The 20403-nt window shown below is 56.0% G+C and overlaps 2 protein-coding genes across 5 annotated transcripts; one reads left to right on the plus strand and one right to left on the minus strand.

The window, feature by feature from the left end:
- Positions 1 to 2000: 2000 nt before the first annotated feature.
- On the minus strand, positions 2001 to 6658 carry PRR36 (proline rich 36). Of its 4 annotated transcripts, XM_036233781.1 has the most exons (7): positions 6544 to 6599; positions 6313 to 6407; positions 5717 to 5991; positions 5502 to 5601; positions 5150 to 5262; positions 3024 to 5063; positions 2001 to 2836 (listed from the first exon to the last, which is right to left on the minus strand). In XM_036233781.1, the coding sequence occupies exons 3-7, from the start codon at positions 5982 to 5984 to the stop codon at positions 2334 to 2336; spliced, it is 3024 nt and encodes a 1007-aa protein (XP_036089674.1). In that variant the 5' UTR covers positions 5985 to 5991; positions 6313 to 6407; positions 6544 to 6599; the 3' UTR covers positions 2001 to 2333. The 4 variants fall into 4 exon arrangements, with proteins under 4 accessions (XP_036089674.1, XP_036089675.1, XP_016018676.2 ...); XM_036233782.1 differs by lacking the exon at positions 6313 to 6407 and having other exon boundaries at positions 6544 to 6658; XM_016163190.2 differs by lacking the exon at positions 6544 to 6599 and having other exon boundaries at positions 6313 to 6425.
- Positions 6659 to 11986: 5328 nt separating this feature from the next.
- LRRC8E (leucine rich repeat containing 8 VRAC subunit E) lies at positions 11987 to 19767 on the plus strand. The gene is made up of 3 exons (XM_016163153.2): positions 11987 to 12079; positions 15415 to 15557; positions 16495 to 19767. Exons 2-3 carry the CDS (start codon positions 15420 to 15422, stop codon positions 18736 to 18738), a joined length of 2382 nt encoding a protein of 793 aa, XP_016018639.2. The 5' UTR covers positions 11987 to 12079; positions 15415 to 15419; the 3' UTR covers positions 18739 to 19767.
- Positions 19768 to 20403: the final 636 nt, after the last annotated feature.

The following is a 20403-nucleotide window of genomic DNA, read 5'->3' on the forward strand; positions in this document are numbered from 1 at the left end:
CAGGAAGCACACGATGTTTGTGAAGAAGGAACAGGAGAGTTGGTGTGGCCAGACCAAGAAGAGGCTTCTCCAATCAGAAGCCAGCTTTTTCATTTTGAATCGAAGGCACTGGGAAACCATGAAGAGCTTAGGAGAGGGGGACACCGTCAAGTGGACCAGTGTTGGGGGTCAGTGAGGAGGCCAGGGCAGAGACCAAGCTGAGCTAGGCAGTAGGGACAGTGAATGAGGGTTCTCTTCAGGGAAGGGAACCTAGACAGAGTCCTTTGTGGGGTTTCCTATGGAGGTGAGGCAGAGTCCCAGCTGGTTGGTGGGGACAGAGCTGGGGATGGTAAAGGCAGGCTTTCCAAATAAGAAACTTAGTTGGGTCCAGGCAGATACCAGCCAGGCCCTGCCCCTCTGCACCCAGTGTGGCCCACAAAGTGTCCCCAACTCTTCTGGCTGCCAAGTAACAGGGAGGATACTAGTTATGCATTGGGACAGAAAAATCCCATGAATTGTCTAATCATTCAACAGCTCCTGTGGATCTATTCACCATTCCCATATACAGATTTAACACTGGGATCCCAACAGTTGCTCTGTGTCTCTAATCCCACAGTGTGATTCCACCCCTCTGGCTCCCCAGGATGGGGTAAGGCCCCAGGGGAACTGTCAAGTTCTGCTCTGTTTCCTCCAGAGGGCTGGCCTTGAGATCCTGGTTGCCCAGCAGGTCAGGAGTCAGCCCTCACCTTTGGGCTTGTCTAAGAGTGGAAAGAAGCACCCCTGGATCTTTGCAGGGCCCAGCTAGAAAGGGAACCTCTGTGGTTTGCTACCAAGCTTGAGAGAGCATATTGTGTGCTACCCCCCCCCCCCACATACACACATTGGCTCTCAGGTAGAGGTGGCATGGGCCCATTGGGACATGGCCAATTTCTCCTCGGACCCTAGGTTGGGAGGCATCCATGTCTGGGTTGGGGACAGGCAGGACTGGGTGAGCTGTGTCTGGCTACTGGGTGAACTATGGGGACTGGGTCTGGGGGCAGATACAGGGCTGAGGGCCCAATACAGGTTCGTGCTTTGTTCTTTTCCCTGCCCTGGGGATTGTGATCCCCACCAGGCTTCTATCATTCTTTGTGTGAAGCAAGAGACCCCTGGGGAGGAAAGGCCTAGGGCTACATTTCCTGCAGTCCACTTGGGAAGAAAGAACTGGGCTACGGCTTGAGGAGTCCAGGGTCAGGGTGACTGAAGGAAGGGCAAGGAATTTTGATGGAGGGAGACAGATGAAGACATTGGTTGCTCTGGTGAGGACCCCTGATTGTGGGGCACAGGCAAGGATGCCTGTCTGGAGGAGCTTGGGGAGAATACCCCAAGTTCGGGGGGGAAAGGTGAGGCCCATGGGTTGAGAGCCATAAAGGGGCAAGGTGAGGACACCCTGGTCTCCCACCCAGCCTTGAGAGAAGCTGCTTCTTACCTATAGGCCCCTTGCCACCCTCTCCCCAGAGGGCCCTCCTCCCCATAGGTTCTTCTTGAGATTCCCAGCCTAGCTGCAGGCCTTCCCTGCACTGCAGCCTCCTAGGTGAGAGGAGGCAACAGACCTGAGCTGGAAGGCCCAGGAGGAAACCCAGCAGCGACATCTCTCTGGCCCACACCCCCAGGACATGCAAGGTAAGGAGGTACACACCGGAAGGAAGGGCACTCGCCGCACACCCCAAAAAAGCCCTTCTCAAGTGTCTTCCCCCTGTCCACAAGAGTGCCAGTTCCCCTGGCCTAATGTGGAAATAGCTAGGGTCATTCCTCCATGCTGGCCCCATACTAGCTCACCCCCCCCCCCCCGGTCCTCAGTAGCCTAATGTTTCCACCAGAAGTCAGACAGGAAAAAGCCTACCTTCATGCACGTGGGTGGGTGCGCTGCGCTAGACTAAGGGGTACTGGACATCCCCAGGTCCCATCCCAGCCCCTCCTCAAGCACCCCTTCTTATCCTCAGAGAAGCCAGCCCCTGTGACGACAGCAAAGGTGCACAGGCTGCAGGGACTCAGCTTTATTGCAAACTCAGGCTGCAGGTGGTAGACAATACACTGGACAGAGAGTGAGGCCCAGGCAGAGGGAGGAGGCAGGGCTCAAGGGAAGCAGGAGCATGTCCTAGGCCTAAGGGGCAAGGCTCGAGGAGAGGATCTTGGCCAAAGGTGTGGGTGGGTGGCGAACCCGGGCCAAAATTCTAGGGCTCAAGGGGGCTTAGGCCAATCCACCCAGAGCCAGACTCCAGGAGGAGGGGACCAGGGTCTAAGACAGAGGTGTAACCCAGGAAGGCGGATTATAAGGCAGGAAAGGAGTGTGGTGGGCGGGGCTAGGGTCTGGCTCAGTGGAAGGTTTCTACCTCCACCACGGTCCAGTCACCTTGCGGGGAAGCCACGTCGTCCGGGGAGAAGCTGGTTACTGAGGTGATGCTGGCGCGGGACTCGTCCAGAGGAGACAACAGTTCAGCCCAGCGGCCCAGTTCCGCATCGCTGAGCGCAGTTCGGGCGCCACCCGTGCCGCTGCCAACCCCAGCGCTCCCCGGCCCACCGCTGCACCCAGCGGCACCTTCAGCCGCTGCTAAAAGCAGCGTCCGGCTCAGCAGGTGCTGCACGACGCTTGCCTGCAGCGCCCCCAGCGGAAGCTCTCCCAGGCGCGCCGGCTTCGTGCCGCACGAGGCTGCCCCCGTCCCCGCCGCCGCCTTCCCGCCACCCGCTCCGGGCCCGGGCCCGGGATCCAGCTCGCCTGAGGCCGGGGTCGCCGACTCGGGCCCTTCAGCCTCGTAGATGGTGCATAGGCCGTCAGCTGAGCCCGACCCGGCAGCAGGAGGCCAAGGCAGTGGCGCTCCTGCAGGAAGAGGTGCCAAGCTGGACAGAGATAGCCGGAAGCCGTGACCCTGTCCCTTCCCTCAGCTCCGCCCCCAAACCCGACTGCCGCATCCCCCAGCTGCGAAGCCTCGCCTCCCACCCCGCCCACCTATCATTCCAGTACCTCGCCTCTCCCACAGCTCCTCCGGGTCCGAAGGGCTGCTTACCCGGGGTGCCGCGGACAGCCAGAGGCGGAGCAGGACCTCTGCTCCAGGCGGCCGGGTGGCAGGAGGCGAGCTCTGCGTCGGCGGGCGGGGAAGCTGCGGCGCCGCCCTCAGGCCCGCTGTCGTATCCGCGCAGCTCCTCAGGCGTGCTTGTGGCGCTGCTGCTGTGGCCCGCCAGATCCGGGCCGCTCAGCGTACTGGACGGGCTGCGCGAGGGCGGAGGCGGAGGGCCCGGGGCCAGCGACAGGGTCAGCCGTGGGCCTGGGATCGGAGTATCAGGACCCGGTGTCGGGGGGCGGTGTGAGGCCTGGAGAGGAGGTGAAGCAAGGGGAGAGCGCGGGGCGGGTAGAGGGGGCAAGGCCAAAGAAGGTGGAGTTTGAGTGGGCGTGGCCAGGGGAGGAGAGTCTTGCGGAAGGTGTGAAGTAGGTGGAGAGGGAAGAGACTGAATAGGGCGCAAAGCCAGAGAAAGTGGAGCCTGCGGAGCGGGTATGGCTAGAGGAGAAGGGGCCTCCAGAGGTGGTGGGGCAAGGGGAGAGGGTACAGACTGCAAAGAGGGCGAGGCCAAAGAAGGTGGAGCCGGAAGAGGGGGCGTGGCGAGGAGAGGATGGTCTTGCAGAGGGGGTAAGGCCAGAGGTTGATTTTGTACAGGGACCATAGCCAGAAAAGAAGGTATGGCCTGCAGAGGGGACGAGCCCAGAGACGGTGGAGTCTGCAGAGGAGACCTGGCTGGAGTGGGAGTGATCTGCAGAGGTGGCGAGGCCACAGACTGTGGGGCCTTTAGAGGGGGCAGGGTCTGAGAAGAGGAAGTGGCCTGTAGAGGGAGCGTGGCCAGAGCTGGAGTCTGTGGAGGGGGCGTGGCCAGGGAAGATGGAGGGGCTTGCAGAGCGGCTGAGGCCAAAAAAGGTGGGGCCTGTAAAGGGGGTAGGAGCAGAGAGACAGTGGCCTGAAGAGGGGATGTGACTGAAGGAGTCTGCAGTGGGAGAGCGGGAGGAGCCTCCGGAAGCGATATGACCAGAGGGTCCTGAGTGGGAGTTGTGGCTAGTGTATAGAGCGTGGCCTGGAAAGGGGGCGGAGATAGAGGAGGATTGGCCCGCGGAGGAGGCGTGGCCAGAGCAGGAAAGTCCTGCAGAGGGGCTGTGGCTAGGGAAGAGGGTGAGTTTCGCAGAGACTTTGCCTGAAAAAGAGAAGTTTGTAGAGGAGGCGTGGCTGGTGACAGAGGAGCCGACAAAGGAGGTGCAGTCAAGGGAGAAAGGACCGTTGGAAGAGGGGGCAAAGCTGTTGAAGCCTGGGTGGGAGACGTACTCTGCATAGGGGGCGAACCTGAAGGAGAGAATGGAGCCAGAAAAGTGGCCGTGGGAGGGGCGGTTGTCTCTGGAAAAGATGTACTCAGGCGTGTGGGTGGACCTTCTAAAGGGGGTGTGGCCGGCGGAGAAGGGAGAGTCTGCAGAGAAGGTGGAGCAGACGGAGGAGGAGGGGCTAGTGGAAAGGGCGTAGCCAAAGGACAGGTTAGGGCCTGAAAAGGAGGCGTGATCGGTGGAGAGGGCGGGAGCGTGTCCCGCAAAGGAGTGGCTGTGACGTGGGTAGGTGGTGCCGGTTGTGCGTTTGGACCAGACGGAGCGGATCGGGCCAAAGGAGAACGGCCCTGCAGGATGGCTGTGCCCTTCCTTGGGGGTGCGGCCTGAGGGGGGCTCAGGGCCTGCAGCCCTTTCGACTTAGGCTGCGAAGGGTGCCCCAGAGCCCGGGGTGTTCCACCCAGCGAGGCACCAGAGCGGGCTAGGGAGGACAAAGGGGTGGCGCTGGAGCCCTGGGAGCGCGAGGCTGGCCTCTGGAGGCCCCCGCTGGCGCTGGGTCGCCTCCTGGCAGCGGGGCTCGGCTCTGCTGTGCTGCGTGCCGGGGCATTGCTCACTGATTTCCTGGGGACCTCAGTCGGGGGCCGGAGCCGTGCACTCGAGGCTGCCCGTGGGAGCCCCACCTCAGCGCCCGCACCCCGGGACCGACGGGAGATGGCTGGGGATGGGGAGCCTGCGGTGGGCCCGGAAGAGTCTGAGGATAAAGCAGAAGGGTCATCGACAGTTCCAGGCTGGTCCCTCTCACTACCCAGGAGCCCCACTCTTCCCCACGTCACGTACCTTTCCGTGCCCCTGCACTCAGGGCGCTCCTTCTGGGAGCTTCTGGGGTTTTTCCTCTGCTCACAGGTTCCTCAGCTGGAGGCAGGAGCCCCTTCTGCCCAAGAGGGCCTAGCCTGGGCACAGGGGTGGGTGCTGTGCTCAGGGCAGAGACACCCATTCCTTGTTTGACCTCCCAAGTCCACATTTTCCCACCTGTGAAATGGGGCGTACTGCTCTCTGCTGAGCAAGAATGGCTTTCACCCAATTTGTGCCCAGTGATCTGCAAGTGTTCTCACGCTCCAATTCATGTGTAAAATTAAGATTCCAGAGAATGACACTAACCCTTCCCAAGGGAAGGGGGGAGGTGTGTTACCTGGTGGTCCCATTGGTACCTCCCAGGCTAGAGACAGAGCCTGGGCCTGGCGTCTTGGCAGAGGTCCGCTCTCCTCTCCTCGCCACTGGGGGCCTGGAGGCTGCTGGGAGAAAGCCCAGTTAATGCAGCGCCCTGGAAATCAGGGGGTGGCTGGTGCCTCAGAAGGAAAGGGGAACAGGGAGATGGTGTAGGAATAGAAGAAAGAGTCTGGGTACCTGGGCTCTTGGGGCCTGTCCCGGCGCTCCGCATGGGTCCCACCCTGGGAGTAGATTCCGGGAGAGGGGCTGCCCGGATACCCACAGCTCGGTCAGCTAGGGGCCCTTGCCCCGTAGCTCCCGCTGCTCCCAAAACTCGGAGCGCTGCGCTAGTTACTGGGGGAGGGGGTCGAGGAGACCCTGGAGGTCTGGGAGTCGGAAGGCCTGGAGGGCGAGAAACCGACGCCCGTGCGGCGGCCCCTCCTCGGGCCTTGTCCCTCTTGTCCATCCCGCACCTGATGAAGAGACAGACAGGTCAGCATCCCAGGTCCTGAAACATTAGACAGCCTGCATGCCCCTGGGTCCTGGCACCTCGCTGCCCCTTCCCCAGCGTCTCCACTCATAGGCGCCCAAACCTCAGCCTCGATCCACTTCCCTTCCACCTACTCACCCACTCACCAGCCCAGCTGCTCATGGTTGTCCCCAAGTCCCACGCCTATCTCCCCCTTCCAGGCCCTGCCTGCCCCAGCCCACCCCCCTTCTTCTGTCTCCACTCCCTTTCAGTACTCGAGATCCACGCCCCTACACCTCGTCCCCTAGAGACCCCGACCACCAACCTCAGTAACAGGGAGATGACACAGACTCCAGATAGGGGTGGGGGTACGGAAGCGCACACTCTGGTCCTCTTGCCAGCCCCGAGGGACGCTGGCACCTGCCGGGAGGAGGAGCGGCCCCAGCTGCCCGCGCACGGGCTCGGGGAGACAAAGAACCTCTTCCCGAGCGCATCCCCCTCCCCCAGCTGGGCCGGGGTCCGCGCCGCCCGTTCCACCTGCTGGCACCGCGCTCACCTCCAGCTCGGGTCTCCCGCCGCTCAACTCCAGACCCGCTCAACTCGGGGCTGCCTGGGGTGGGGCTGGGTGGCAGCGCCTAGGCGGCAGAGAGCGGCTGTCAGGCGAGGGGAGGGGGCTGCGGGCTTCGGCGCTGGGAGCCGGGCCCGCCCCTCTGCCGCAGGCTGGAGACACCCCGGCGCACGCGCGGGATCCAGACCCTGGAAGCGGTGGGAGCGCGCTAGTGTGGGGGTGGAGGGTAGGAGTGCACTGGAAGGAGGGGCGACTACTCCGCGGCTGCGCCTGAGTACCCACGGCCCAACACGAGAGCATAGGGTGGGGGGGGGTGTCCCTAGATGTCACCCGTCCTCCCCCATCAACACACACACACACACACACACACACACACACACACACACACACACACCTGTCCGGGTCCCCCACCCCAACCATCTGGAGATCCTTAAGGCCCGCCTGACACAGATAGGCTGGGCCATAACGACCAAGGCACCGGACCATCGCGCATTGGGCCCATTGACCAATCTGGCCTGGTCCTTGGCCTGGCTTTGCCATCTCGGAGGCTGGGCCCCCCAGGGTCGCTGACTGCACTCTCCCCTCTTATACCCAGAGGTTTTTTCCAGACCTCAGGAACTCCTCTAGCTGGTGTTTGTGGAGATTACTGGGAGGATGCAGCCCTGGGAATCCAGTGGTAGACTGGATTTGGGGAAGAGAGGAAGGTCAGTAGGGAAAAAGAGAGACTGAATCCGGTGAGAGGTGATGCAAATTTCTCCACAACCTCCTAGGTCATGTGAAGGGGCAGGGTCAGGCCAGAGCCAGGCTTTGTGGGAGCCAAGATTATGGGAGGTTGGAAGGTGTCGAAACCAGTGCGTGATGGAGCAGAGAAGATCCTGTCGGAGGTTTTCCAGCACAGCTGGTGGCAGTGGGAGGTGTCATTTCGGTGACTTCACAATTCGTGCAGGAATCTCAGTGGAGGAACTTGATGGGGGACTGTCATGGAGGGGGAGGGAGTGTGAAGAGGGAGATAGCCATCCTCAGGTGTTCTGCACCAGCCAACTGACACCAGGCAACCTCTCACACCTCTGCATCCCCACCACACACCCTGTACCTTCTGCCCCATATCTTATCTCTCCAAATGCTTAGTCATCCTGTACCACATCACAAAGAACCAGCTCTCTCTACCTCACCCCTTTCCCCCATCACATGCATGCGTGCCCCTCCCCGCCACACACACACACATGCACCAGGAAGGGTGGTACTTGGCACCAGGGCGAAGCTGTCATGTAATGTAGGCTGTGATGGTTGGTTTTTTCTTCTTTGAAATGCAAGTGCCTGACTTAAGATTTTGATTGAAGAGGACTTGAGGATGGCCATTCCAATAAACACATTGCCAGCCACATGACCAGATGAAGAGCTAGGCCATCTTCCCCACTGTGGCTCCTTTGTTTTAGAGATCTTGGCTGATTTCAAGAACTGACCATTTGAGCTACTTTTGTTTTCCTCCTGTCCTTTAAATTCACCAATAAAGAGTGAGTTCAAGAAACCCTAGGCTACCCTTTACTCCAATAAAAGCAGAACTTCAAGCCATTTGTGTGCTCTCTCTGTCCCTCTCCTCTCCCCATAACTTCACTGTGTGGCTCCAGGTGTGCTATGTAATTTCCAGGTCCTGAAAGGTACCTTGCAATCATAATAAGAACCACCAATGCTGGTCTAGCCACAACATTAGTTATTAGTAGCCTAAGGCTAGCCCAAAACACTTAGGTGTGACCAGACACAGGGGTTTGGGTTTTCTTGACTCAGGAGTTGTGCCCATTCTTGAGGTTCAGGGAATGAAAGGAGAGGCCAGAGTCAGAACTGAATACCCTACTTTGACCAGCAGAAGTGATCTTCAGAATTCATCCTTTCAATGAACCCTCCCTCCAGCCTGAGAGAGGTGCTCCTTACAGCCCACCAGGGCACTGCCCACCATATTGGATCATGCTAGGCCTCATTTCTTTCCCAGGTCTACTGAGGGTCACTTGCGTGAGCCCCTTCTGGCATGACAGCTGCCTGGTTCACCAACCTACCTGCCTGCCCATCCACCATTAGTGCCCACCCCCCAAGTCACATCTGCCTTCCCAGAGGCCTACCTTCCTGTCTTCTGTGGCACAAGGGTGCCTCAAGGCTTAACTGAACCCATACTACATTTAATTGACACCTGGACTTTGCCTTCATATAAGAACATTCTTTGCCCTCATATAATCCATCAACAGGAGAATGGATTACACAAACCAAACATACCCTACAATGGAATACTCAGCAATAAAAAGCGACGAACTACCAAAACACTCAAAATAAAAACAAATCTCATAAACATTCTGCTGAACAAAAAAAGTCACACATGCACACACAGAGCATTCACTGAATGATCCATTTGCAGAACATTCTGGAAAATGCAAGCTAATATATAATGACAGCAAGCAAATTAGTGGTTGCTGGGAGCTGGTAGCAGAAGGAGATTGTTGGGCCACCCACCGTAGCCACTCTCAGATTCACATCCCTCAGAAACCGTGTGAGATAATGAATGTTTGTTGTTTTAAGCTGCTAGATTTGGGGGTAATTTGTTACACAGCAATAGCTAACTACCTCAGGTTCATAAAATCTTAGAAGCACAATATTAAATACAAGTGTTGGCAAAAATGGGGAGAAATGGGAAATCTTGTGTACTGTTAGTGGGAAGGTAAAATGGTGCAGGAACTATGAAATTTAATATGGAGGGTCCTCAAAAAATTAAACAGAACTGTGATATGATCCAGCAATTCCACCAAAAAAAATTGAAAGCAGGGACTCCAAGAGATAGTTACACACTCACATTCACAGCAAGCATTATCCACAATGGCCAAAAGGTGGAAACAACCCAAGTGCCTACCGAAGAATGAATGAATAAACATAATGTGGTTCATCCATACAACGGAAGATTATTCAGCCTTAAAAAGAAAGGAGATTTTGACACTTACTACAACATGAACCTTGAGGACAGTGGAATAAACCAGACACAAAAGGACAACTACCGTATGATTCCATTTATATGAGGGCTGTAGGAGAGTCAAATCCATAGAGACAGAACGTAGATAGTGGGGGCCTACAGCTGAGGGTGAGTGGAGTTAGTGTTTAATGGGGACAGACTTTCAGTTTGGGAAGATGAAAAAGTTCCGGAAATGGTTTATGACCATGCCACCCTGAACAAGCCCGATCCCTTTTGATCTTGGAAGCTAAGCAGGGTCAGGCCGGTTAGTCCTTGGATGGGAGATGACCACCTAGGAAGACCAGCTTCTGTAGGTGTAAATTAATAATAATAATATAATAATAATAATAATAATAATGGATTGTAAGCTGACAAGTTCCTTGCAATCTGTGAAGTCGACCAAGGGTTGCCTTGCCAAAAAAAAAAAAAAAAATCTGGAAATGGATGGTGAGGATGGCTGCAGAACATTATGAATGTACTTAATACCACTGAACTCTACACTTAAAAATGGTTAAGAAGTAAATTCTGTGTTATATGTATTTTACCACAATTTTTAAAAAAGTCTGGGTATTATTGATGTGAGAGAACTCACATCTTACCAATGGGAATGTAAAGAGGGCAGCCTTTCTGGACAATGTGCATATGTCTGCCCTATGACCCAGCCATTCCACTCAAGTGTCTGTACCTGCGGCAGATGCCTGAGTGCCCCTCCATATAATCTCAGCACCCACGGTCCCCACGTGCAAGGAAGGGTCGTGAGTTAATGGAGTTAACACCCCTATATCCCTCTTCTCCAGAGTAGCCCTCAGCCAAGACAGACGGGACCCGGGGCATCAATACTTTAACTCCCTTACCCTTTGGGTGGGACAAGAGGTGTGCCTTCCACCATTCCCCAGAGCTCCTCAGAGGAATGAAGCCTCAGTTGCCCACAGTGGAAACCTGCTCATTCACCTTCATTGGCTCACCCTCATCAAGGCTTTCTGGCTCTCTTCCCTTCCCTTCCCAGTCTCATCTCCCCACTGCCCCACCCTTAGTGCTTGCTAGGGTCACCTTCTAAATGAACTATTTGCATCCAATTCCTTTCTTCAGGGTCTGCAACTAGAAGAGCCAGAATTAATATGACATCTCAATCATCCACTCATTCATCATTAACCAAAAGCCCACGACCGTGTGCTTGGCACCATTCCAAGTGCTGGGGACACAGCAGGGAGCAGAAGAGACCCATCCATGCCTGGGGCTCATGGGGCTTCCAGCCCAGTGTACTCAGACTGTAGCACAAGTGTGCCAAGCTGGATGCTCCTTCTGGAACAAAGCTGGAAATGAACTCCAGGCCATGGGTACCGAGAAGCTATCTGGAGGCAGGAAGAGGCCACCGAAGGAGAGGGAGAAATTATCTGTCTCATGTGGCTCTTCCTCAGAGGGAGCCCAGGACTTCACATCGGTTGAGTCCTAGAGGGTGGCATTCATTGCAGAGTTTCAACAGAGGAATCTAAACTTAGGGAATCCCAGCCCCCAAGGTTTCAGGTCTCAGGAGGTCTCTAATCTGGCGAACTCTAGGGCTTCTTTGTCCCAGTAGGGGAGGAGTCTCACTCTCTCTCTTTCTCTCTCTAGGCTAAATCCCCTTCCTTGTTTTGTAGACAAAGCAGATCAAGGTTCAACCGCACATACCTCCCAGCTGAATTGGGCAATTGGCTAGTCTAAGACCCAACCCAGATCTCCCTCCCTAGAAAGGAAAGGGTGGGCACGGGGGAGAAAAGAGTGGGGTGGGGAGGCAGTGTCATCCTGTTTAGAAGCCCGCCTCCCAGACTGGACTCAAGCCCAGCTCCCAGAGCCCTCTGTCCCCCTGAACCCCACCCCCCATCCCCAAGGACCTGGGAGCAGCTCACTTCCCGTCTTTCCTCAATGGAGGGTCAGTCTCAAGGCAGGGCACGGTAAGACAGGCAGCGTCCCCACTCTGCCTAATTTCCTGTATGGGTGTTCAGAGAAGGAAGTGGGGAAGAACCCCTCCTGCTCCAGACCCTGGACCTTGGTTGCGGGTTCTTGGTTGAGCCTCAAAACCAAGTGGTTGCACCTTGGGCGGGGGTGGGGGGACGCGGGGAGGAGGCGGCACTTCCACGCTTCTGACCGGTCTATACAAGCCTGGTTCCCAGAAGAGCGCCCGCAGGCTGACTTTGGGTGTGCAGTGCCTCCGACGCCCCTCAGTACGCCCCAGGCCAGGTCCTGCCCGACGGCAGCCAAGCCAAGACTTCAAAGCTCCTGTTCCTGGGGCCGGTCCCTGGCTCCATCTCTGGAAGAGCGGGATTAGAGTCGCCCTCCTCCAGAGATCCCTGGGCGCCAAGAGTCCCGGGCCACCTGGGAGCGCAAGTAGGTAGGCTGGGCCGAGACGTCAGGTGGGCGGGGCGGGGCGGGGCGGTTCCCGGCTCCCGTCCCGCCCGCCCTGACTCACCCAGCCTGGCCCGGGAACTAACTTCTCGGGAGTCCCGTCCGCTTCACTACCAGGGACCCACGAGTTGGGGCCAGCGTCAGCCCCGAGAGGTGAGTAGGTAGCTCTCCGCTTCTGAGGACCAGGTGGCGGGGTGGGGGTCGGGCCCACGGGAGGGCCTCCCCAGGTGCGGCTGGCACTGTGGCCTGAGCCTGCTGCCACCGTCAGGGGCACACGGGAGCTGGGAACTGGGGAGGGGGTGGGGACAGAGAGAGGATAGGCCCTGGCCAGGCTACGGGCGCTGTGGATGGGGCCAGGCAGGCCTGACCAAGGACCAAGTGAAGATCAGCACTCTGGGAGCTACCCTGGGGACCTTGATCATGTTTCCCTCTCCTTGGCTGCCAAGACAACAGAGATAACTCATCTCTGTAAGCCCCTCAAGGCCCCAGAATCACCACTTGGGTTTCTCCTCAGGCATGACCCCTCTGGGACTTTTGGACCTCAAGCCTCCCCCAAGATCCCCACGTCCTGTCAGAACAGTTTGGAAAAGTAGTAGGTTGGGTGTCCCCAGGTGCAGGGTCTCACCTAAGATCTGCTACGAAAGGACAACCCTCCTCCACCCAAAGCTCAGTTTCTTTCTTTTGTAAAAGTCAAAGTTTAGACTTTGTGCCTTCCAGAGCCTGATCGGGAGCTGACAACTGCCCCTCAATCTCCCTTGCACCTTAGAATGGGCTGTGGTTGGGGGCGGGGGCTGGACCAAGAACATCCACCACCACCCTGTTTTGGGAGGCAAGCTGGGAGCTCTGGGAGGACCTGACAGAGGCGAAGCAAGGTCAGGCATGGATGGGCAGAGCTAAAGCTGTGTAGATGGCATGTGCCTGGTCCTAGGCTGACGGAGACCCCTCTCCAGCCAGCTTTGTGGAGCAGCTGTTCCCCCATCTCTCCCCTGCTGGAACCTCGCTCTGAGGTTCTTTTGACAAAGATCCTGGCCTCAGCGAGAAGTTTTCTCCCAAAATGGAAGAGTGGATACGGTCAAACAGATGGGGGACTTGGGGGTCGTGCCTCAAATGCCATTTGGAGCTGCGAAACTTTGAGCAAGTAATTCCTCTCTGTCTGAGTCTAGAAAACAAAAGGTTCCATCACCCATGCTCACCCAGTCGGGATAAAACAAGGCATTGAAATCGTCTGGTAGCTCTAAGTTGCATGTGTGGTCCCTTCGTTTTTCTTAGGGCCCTCCCACACCCTGAAAGTCTTTTTTTCCAGACCTCCCCACTAGCCCTGCTCGGACAAGGGGGCCAGCTTGTGTCTGCGGAATCTTAATAGCAGGTTCCGACAATCACGTTTGAGTCATGGAGACACATAATGATAACCCCCCGTGTCTGCCTCTGATGGTGTTGTGTATGCACCTTGTTCCATGGGAGCCACTGGGCCATCTGTTGGGGACCTTAGGCGGGGGTGGGGGGGAGTCTCCACTTTCTTGCCTTTGATTGTGGACTGGGGATGGCGGATCGGTAGCTTCCACCATTGTGAGATGGGTCCAGAAGAGCGGCAGGGACTTAAGCAGGAAGTTAGTCCCAAACTATGTGTGACATTTCTGCTGCAGCCCCCAGAGTTACTGTTCTTAGGTTAAGCAGCTGAGCAGTGTCCCTTGTAAGGACAGGTAGCCAGGGCAGGGGGAACAGTGGGTGGCCAGGTATGTATGTGGTGGCTTCCTGGTCCTAGGTCTCCCCTCACTCCACTCAATGTGTGTACTTGCACTTACGCCCACATGTACCAATGTGCACACTTCAGAATGCACCCAGGTGTCTCTTTTCGGTGGCTGCAATGTACCTTCAGCCTCCGGGGGCTGTTTGGATGCCCTGGGTGCATTTCTGTCAGATTCCCTGGTGACTGAGACTGATGGGGATGCACTGGGCATTTTTACTTGGCTTTTTGTTTAGGACAGTGTCAAGCTGGGCATGAGAGATGGGTCATTTTATAAGGGATCTTGCGTTCTCTGTGCACCACCTTTTATATTCCTGGTGCTGGGTGAGTCAGGGCCTGAGTCAGGGGGCCCAGGAGTCCCGGTGTGGGCAGGTGTGTGCCTGCTCCTTTCAAACCCATCCCCATCCCGGTATAAAGTAGGATTAGTGGGTGGAGCCTCATCCACTCCCACCTAGTCCTCACCCAGGAGTCACACCAAGACTTTCAAAGGAAGAGGGGACTGAAAAGGGAGGTGTGGATGTATCAGAGCAATTGGCTGAGGTGTGGGACAGAGGTAAGGTTCCCCCCTTGGAAATGTGTGGAGGGCTGGAGGACCGGCTGGCAGCCCAGATGCTCCCTTCCTCACCCAGCCTGCACCCAGCAACACACTATCAGGATTAGGACTGCAGACTTCAGGAAACCCTTTGGGAGAAAATGAGAGCTGTGGATTGGGGACCATAGATGCTGGGAGGGGCGGGTGGCCTAGGAGCCCCCCCAAAAAACTATAGGGGCCTTCCTGCCTTCTTCTCCTTCCACTTCACTTGGGGAGAGAGGAAGAGGGAGGCTCCCAGGTCCCAGCTTGTGGCCCAAACTACTGTTTGACTTGTGTCTGCCATCTGTATCTAGAATAATGATACCTTGGTCTAAAGTGAAACCAAGGGACAGACAGTGGGCCAGCTGCCCAGGAGCCTGGCAGCCCAGCCCTGTCCCAGTCATAGGTGTCACCCTGGTTTTCTCTCCCCAAATTTGTCATTTCCTGATCCTCTGCCACAGCCTCGCCCACCTTGGCACCTCCCTGTTCCTGCCTCTCAGATCCCAGGTGTCTGTTTTCTGCTTTTGATTCTGGGCACCAACCCCTCTAGAAAACCAGGTGTCCTGGTCATACACCCCTAGCCCCACCCCTCACCCAGGCTGACCAACTTTCAGTTTTGCCACTCCCTGTCCCTGGGGCCTGTAATCAGAGCCAGATTCCAGCTGGCTTTTCCGGTTGTAACTTGGAGGTGCTGCCCCAAGCACCCTGCAAGGGGGTGGCAGGCAGCCCAGGAAGTCCTGAGCCTTGGGACATCCTCTGTTCCAGTGAGGGAGAGAGCTGGGACTGGACACCTGGACATTGTTGGGAGTCAAGAGAATAGCAGGGGGAGAGTGTTTTGGACTCTGTGTGCATCAAGGGTGGGAGGAGATGCTTGGGTTCCAGGAGAAGGCCACAGGGGCTAGCTGGTGGACAGCCCCTCCTGCGCTCTGAGAGGGCAGGCAGCTTCATATTGGGGCAGAGAAGCAGAAATGGTGAGAACAGTAGTCGCTTGGCTCCTGGAAGGTGAGATCTGGGGAAGTGGGGAAGGGGACACACAGCTCCTGAGTTCTGTCAGATTTTGGCACAGGGGAACTCGCGTTAGGAGCAGAGGCGCGTGTCTGACTCCAAGGGGCCCCACCACCAGGCTTCCCTGTCTGAGGGTCTCTGCAACCCCGGCCTCCTCCCCTCTCACAGTCAGGATGATTCCAGTGGCTGAGTTCAAGCAGTTCTCCGAGCAGCAGCCAGCCTTCAAGTTGCTCAAACCCTGGTGGGACGTGCTGGCCGAGTACCTCACGGTGGCTATGCTCATGATCGGGGTCTTCGGCTGCACCCTCCAGGTAAGGGGCTAAGCAGGGGCGGGGCCTGGATCATGTGGATGCAACAGGGGCGGGGCCTGCAGGGGGCAGGGCCTGAATGAAGGGCTGGAGAGGTGAGGTCTGTCTAGCGGCAGGGCTTGGCGGAGGGGTGGGCTTTAGAGGGTGTGGTCTGTGGGCCGGGACCTGGAGAATTACGGAAGTCCTCCTGTTATCCAAGGAAGGGAAAGCCCTAGTTCCTACACTCGCAGGCCAGTTCTGAACCCTCCTCATTCCCGCCACCACCGGCAACAGTACCAAAGTTCTGCGCATAGCCATGGTTCATACTTTTATGATACTTTTGTCCCTGGAACCTAAGAAGACCTGCAGTCACCTTATTCGTTTACTAGGGCTATCGTAACAAAGTATCGCAAATTGGGTGGCTTAAACAAATTTATTGTCTTACAGTCCTGGAGACTATAGAAGTCTGAAATCAGTGTAGATAGGGCCGGTTTCTTCCCAGTGAGAATCTGTTCCATGCTATTCCTAGGTGGCCTCAGGCACTCAGTTTATAGATATTCTCCCTGTATCTTCATAGCACCTTCTCTCAGTGTGTGTGTCTGGGTCTAGATTTTCCCTTTTTTAAAAGGTCACAATCATATTGGTTTACAGCTCGACCTGATAACCTCATCTTGACTTGATTACATCTGCTCTGCAAAGACTATTTCCAAACAGGGCCACATTCACAACCATTGAGGGTTAGGACTTCAACATCTTTTAGGGGGACACAATTCAACCCGACGCTTTTTTTTTTTTTTTTTTTTTTTTTTTTTTTTCAGACAAAAACCAATGCTCAGGTTTAGTGACTACCAAAGTCACAGCTGGCTGGGGACAGTTGGGGATTGGAACCTCCCATCTCAGCCTCCTTCTCTCCCAGTTCTCCAGTTCCCTCACCCTCTGTCCTCCTCTCCCCCATCACCAGGTTACACAGGACAAGATCATCTGTCTGCCCAGTCATGAACCCCGAGAGAACTTGTCCGAGGCCCCATGTCGGCAACTGCTGCCGCAGGGGCTCTCTGAGCAGATGGAGGGGCTCCAGGAGGTGAGCGGCCTCAAGAACAATCTGGACCTGCAACAGTACAGCTTCATTAACCAGCTCTGCTACGAGGAGGCCCTCCACTGGTACCCCAAGTACTTCCCCTACCTGGTCGTCATTCACACGCTCATCTTCATGGTCTGCAGCAGCTTCTGGTTCAAGTTCCCTGGCACCAGCTCCAAGATCGAGCACTTCACCTCCATCCTGGGCAAGTGTTTTGACTCACCATGGACCACACGGGCCCTTTCTGAAGTTTCTGGAGAGAACCGTAAGGGCCATGCCACTGGGCGGGCAATAGCAACTGTGGAAGCTGGGGCAGGGCTGGGGAAGGCAGGGGAGGGTGAGAAGGGGAAGATAGTGGCAGAGCCTGAGAAGGTGGTGAGTGAGCCGCCAGCTGTCACCCTGTTGGACAAGAAGGAAGGCGAGCAGGCCAAAGCCCTGTTTGAAAAGGTCAGGAAGTTCCGCGTGCACGTGGAGGAGGGGGACATTTTATACACCATGTATATCCGGCAGATGGTGCTCAAAGTCTGCAAGTTCTTTGCCATCCTGGTCTACAACCTCATCTATGTGGAGAAGATCAGCTTTGTGGTGACCTGCACAGTAGAAACCTCAAGGTTCACGGGCTATGCCAGCTTCTGCTGCAACCACACCAAGGCCCACCTCTTCTCCAAGCTGGCTTTCTGCTACATCTCATTCGTGTGTGTTTACGGGATCACCTGCCTTTATACTCTCTACTGGCTCTTCCACCGGCCCCTCAAAGAATACTCCTTCCGTTCTGTTCGGGAGGACACTGGCATGGGTGACATCCCCGATGTCAAGAACGACTTTGCCTTCATGCTACACCTCATCGACCAGTATGACCCGCTGTACTCTAAGCGCTTTGCTGTCTTCCTTTCTGAGGTCAGCGAGAGCCGCCTGAAGCAGCTCAACCTCAACCATGAGTGGACACCCGAGAAGCTTCGTCAGAAGCTGCAGCGCAATTCCAAGGGCCAGCTGGAGCTGTCCCTCTGCATGCTCCCAGGACTGCCTGACACCGTCTTCGAACTCAGTGAGGTGGAGGCACTCCGGCTGGAGGCCATCAGTGATATCACCTTCCCCCCGGCCCTGTCACAGCTGGTGCACCTGCAGGAGCTCAGCCTGCTCCACTCTCCCACCAGGCTGCCCTTCTCCTCGCACGTCTTCCTGCGGGACCGCCTGAAGGTCATTCGCATCAAGTGCGAGGAGCTCCGCGAAGTGCCCCTCTGGGTGTTTGGGTTACGTGGACTGGAGGAGCTACACCTTGAGGGACTTTTTCCCCCAGAGCTGGCTCGGGCGGCCACCCTTGAGAGCCTCCGGGAGCTAAAGCAGCTCAAGGTGTTGTCTCTGCGGAGCAATGCTGGCAAAGTCCCAGCCAGTGTGACTGACGTGGCCAGCCACCTGCAGCGGCTCAGCCTGCACAATGATGGGGCCCGTCTGCTGGCCCTTAACAGCCTCAAGAAGCTGGCGGTGCTGCGAGAGTTGGAACTGGTGGCCTGTGGGCTGGAGCGCATCCCTCATGCTGTCTTCAGCTTGGGCGCACTGCAGGAACTTGATCTCAAGGACAACCACCTGCGGTCCATCGAGGAGATCCTCAGCTTCCAGCACTGTCGCAAGCTGGTCACTCTCAGGCTATGGCACAACCAGATAGCCTATGTCCCCGAGCATGTGCGTAAGCTCCGGGTCCTGGAGCAGCTCTACCTCAGTCACAACAAGCTAGAGGCCCTGCCTACCCAGCTGGGCATGTGCTCTGGCCTCCGCCTGCTGGATGTCTCCCACAACGGGCTGCGTTCCCTGCCACCTGAGCTAGGTCTGCTCCAGAACCTGCAGCACTTGGCTCTCTCTTACAATGCTCTGGAGGCCCTGCCTGATGAGATCTTCTTCTGCTGCAAGCTGCGGACATTGCTCCTGGGCTACAACCACCTGAGTCAGCTGTCACCCCAGGTGGGGGCCCTCAGGGCCCTCAGCCGCCTGGAGCTTAAGGGCAACCGGTTAGAGGCACTGCCAGAAGAACTGGGCAACTGTGGCGGGCTTAAGAAGGTGGGGCTCCTGGTGGAGGACACCCTTTATGAGGGCCTGCCAGCAGAGATTCGGCAGAAGATGGAGGAGGAGTAAAGCCAGGGATTGGCAGATTGAAATAGAGGCCTTCTGGGTATTTGTTCCAAAATCTACCATTGTCTTCGAGGGAGGTGGCCAGGTGGGCCCAGGCCAAGAAAGAAGGAGCAGACACGTCAGCCTTAGGGCCCGGGCAAGATCCTGGGACTGGTTTGTCTGGAGAGAAGGGAGGCTGCGGATTTGAGATGGAATGTCATGGAGGGATTAACTGTCATAGAATTCTCAGACCAAAACCACACCTCTGTCATTGGCTGGCTGGCCTGCCCCCAGCCCTGGGCCAGAACTGCTGCCCTACCCCTGGACATTCTAGTTCAATCATTGCCACAAAAGAGGGTGGGGATACATCCCAGCAGGATTTCAATCCTCTCCCCATCCACTAAAATAGCTTACATCTGGGGTTCTCTCCCAAGGAGAGACACAAGAGACCAGCACACACTGCCCCGACTTTAACATTAATCCTCTATTTATAAGCTGATTGCTATAGACACATAAACTCAGAAACATGGTTCTTTTATTTGGGTATGCATCATAATCAACATCCCCAAAACAATTTCCAAGGCCCCACCCCTGAAAGACTGACCTAGGAGCTTTGGCTGGAGGCCGAGAACTTGCCTGTAAATAAGCATTCCAGGTAATTCTGATGCAGGTGGTCCTAGGCCTGTAGGCTGGGAAATGCTAACCTACAGAGAAGACATCTGGATGTCTCAAGCAGGGATTCAAAACCCTTTTTAGGTCCCTAGACCCTTTGAGAATCTGATGAAAGCTGGGCACCTCCTTACTCAGGAAAATGCTTGTGTACACGTTTATGCACGATTCTGCAAACAACTTCAGGCAGTCAACAAATTCCCCCAGTTCCCCCAAAGGGCTATTCATGGACATCCTAAAGATGGCAGACATGAGGTTAAGAAAACATGCTGTAGGGGGTACATTTTTCTGAGGACAGGCAAGGACTTTGTCTTTTGAATGTTCCCTGTGTGAGGGAGCATATATTAGTGGGTGCTTAATAAAGAATACTAATTATCAGAACTACCTTTCTGATCTTTTATGTCCACACCTGTCATTGTCTAAGCCTTCTGTTTTACCAGACCAATTTCAGGCAAGTGGCAACGCGTGTCACAATCAAGGGCATGAGTCTCTCTGTCCTGGGTCAGAGGCACAGAAGGGGGCGCAGAGTAGGTAAGGTGGAGACCTCAGCTAATGAGAAATTAGGTGGCATTTTCCAACTAGCTTTTTCCTTGGAGAACTCCTTTTTTTTATACTTTCCTTATCCTCCTAATTCCATACTTTTGTTATCTGCTCCACCTATAAGTCATCACCAGAGGTCCCCTAGGCTGGACCAGGAGTGGTCAGGGCACTTGACCCTGATCTCCTAGGCTTGGCCACTTCTCAAGTGTCTGCAAATGCAATCCTCCTCTGGGTACCTAAGAACAGAGGCAAGCTGCTGTCCAGGGACACGACTCCAGATGAGGACATTTTCCCAGCATCCTTCAGACCAGTTAAAGGAATATTTAGGCTGCAGGGACGCCAGACAGAGGCGCCTAACCCCAGGGCCAGTCTTCTGCATTGCCTAGGAGCTGGGTTCACATTCTGAGGACAGGACAGCTTGGTGGTTGTCTTAAAATGTTCCACGCAAGTCTGGCCTGAAATTCTCTATCCTTGACCTTG

Source organism: Rousettus aegyptiacus, unplaced genomic scaffold (assembly GCF_014176215.1).
Source record: "Rousettus aegyptiacus isolate mRouAeg1 unplaced genomic scaffold, mRouAeg1.p scaffold_m13_p_16, whole genome shotgun sequence".
NCBI lineage: Eukaryota > Metazoa > Chordata > Mammalia > Chiroptera > Pteropodidae > Rousettus > Rousettus aegyptiacus.

What these genes read in the sequence shown, in the direction of transcription:
- PRR36 (XM_036233782.1), bottom strand. Translation starts at nt 5,984, where the DNA reads ATGGACAAGAGGGACAAGGCCCGAGGAGGGGCCGCCGCACGGGCGTCG. An exon ending in GGTACCAATGGGACCACCAG is followed by an intron (nt 5,263 to 5,501) that starts GTAACACACCTC and finishes CCCTGTGCCCAG; the next exon opens with GCTAGGCCCTCTTGGGCAGA. An exon ending in GGCTGTCCGCGGCACCCCGG is followed by an intron (nt 2,837 to 3,023) that starts GTAAGCAGCCCT and finishes CTCTTCCTGCAG; the next exon opens with GAGCGCCACTGCCTTGGCCT.
- LRRC8E (XM_016163153.2), top strand. Translation starts at nt 15,420, where the DNA reads ATGATTCCAGTGGCTGAGTTCAAGCAGTTCTCCGAGCAGCAGCCAGCC. An exon ending in TCTTCGGCTGCACCCTCCAG is followed by an intron (nt 15,558 to 16,494) that starts GTAAGGGGCTAA and finishes CCCCATCACCAG; the next exon opens with GTTACACAGGACAAGATCAT.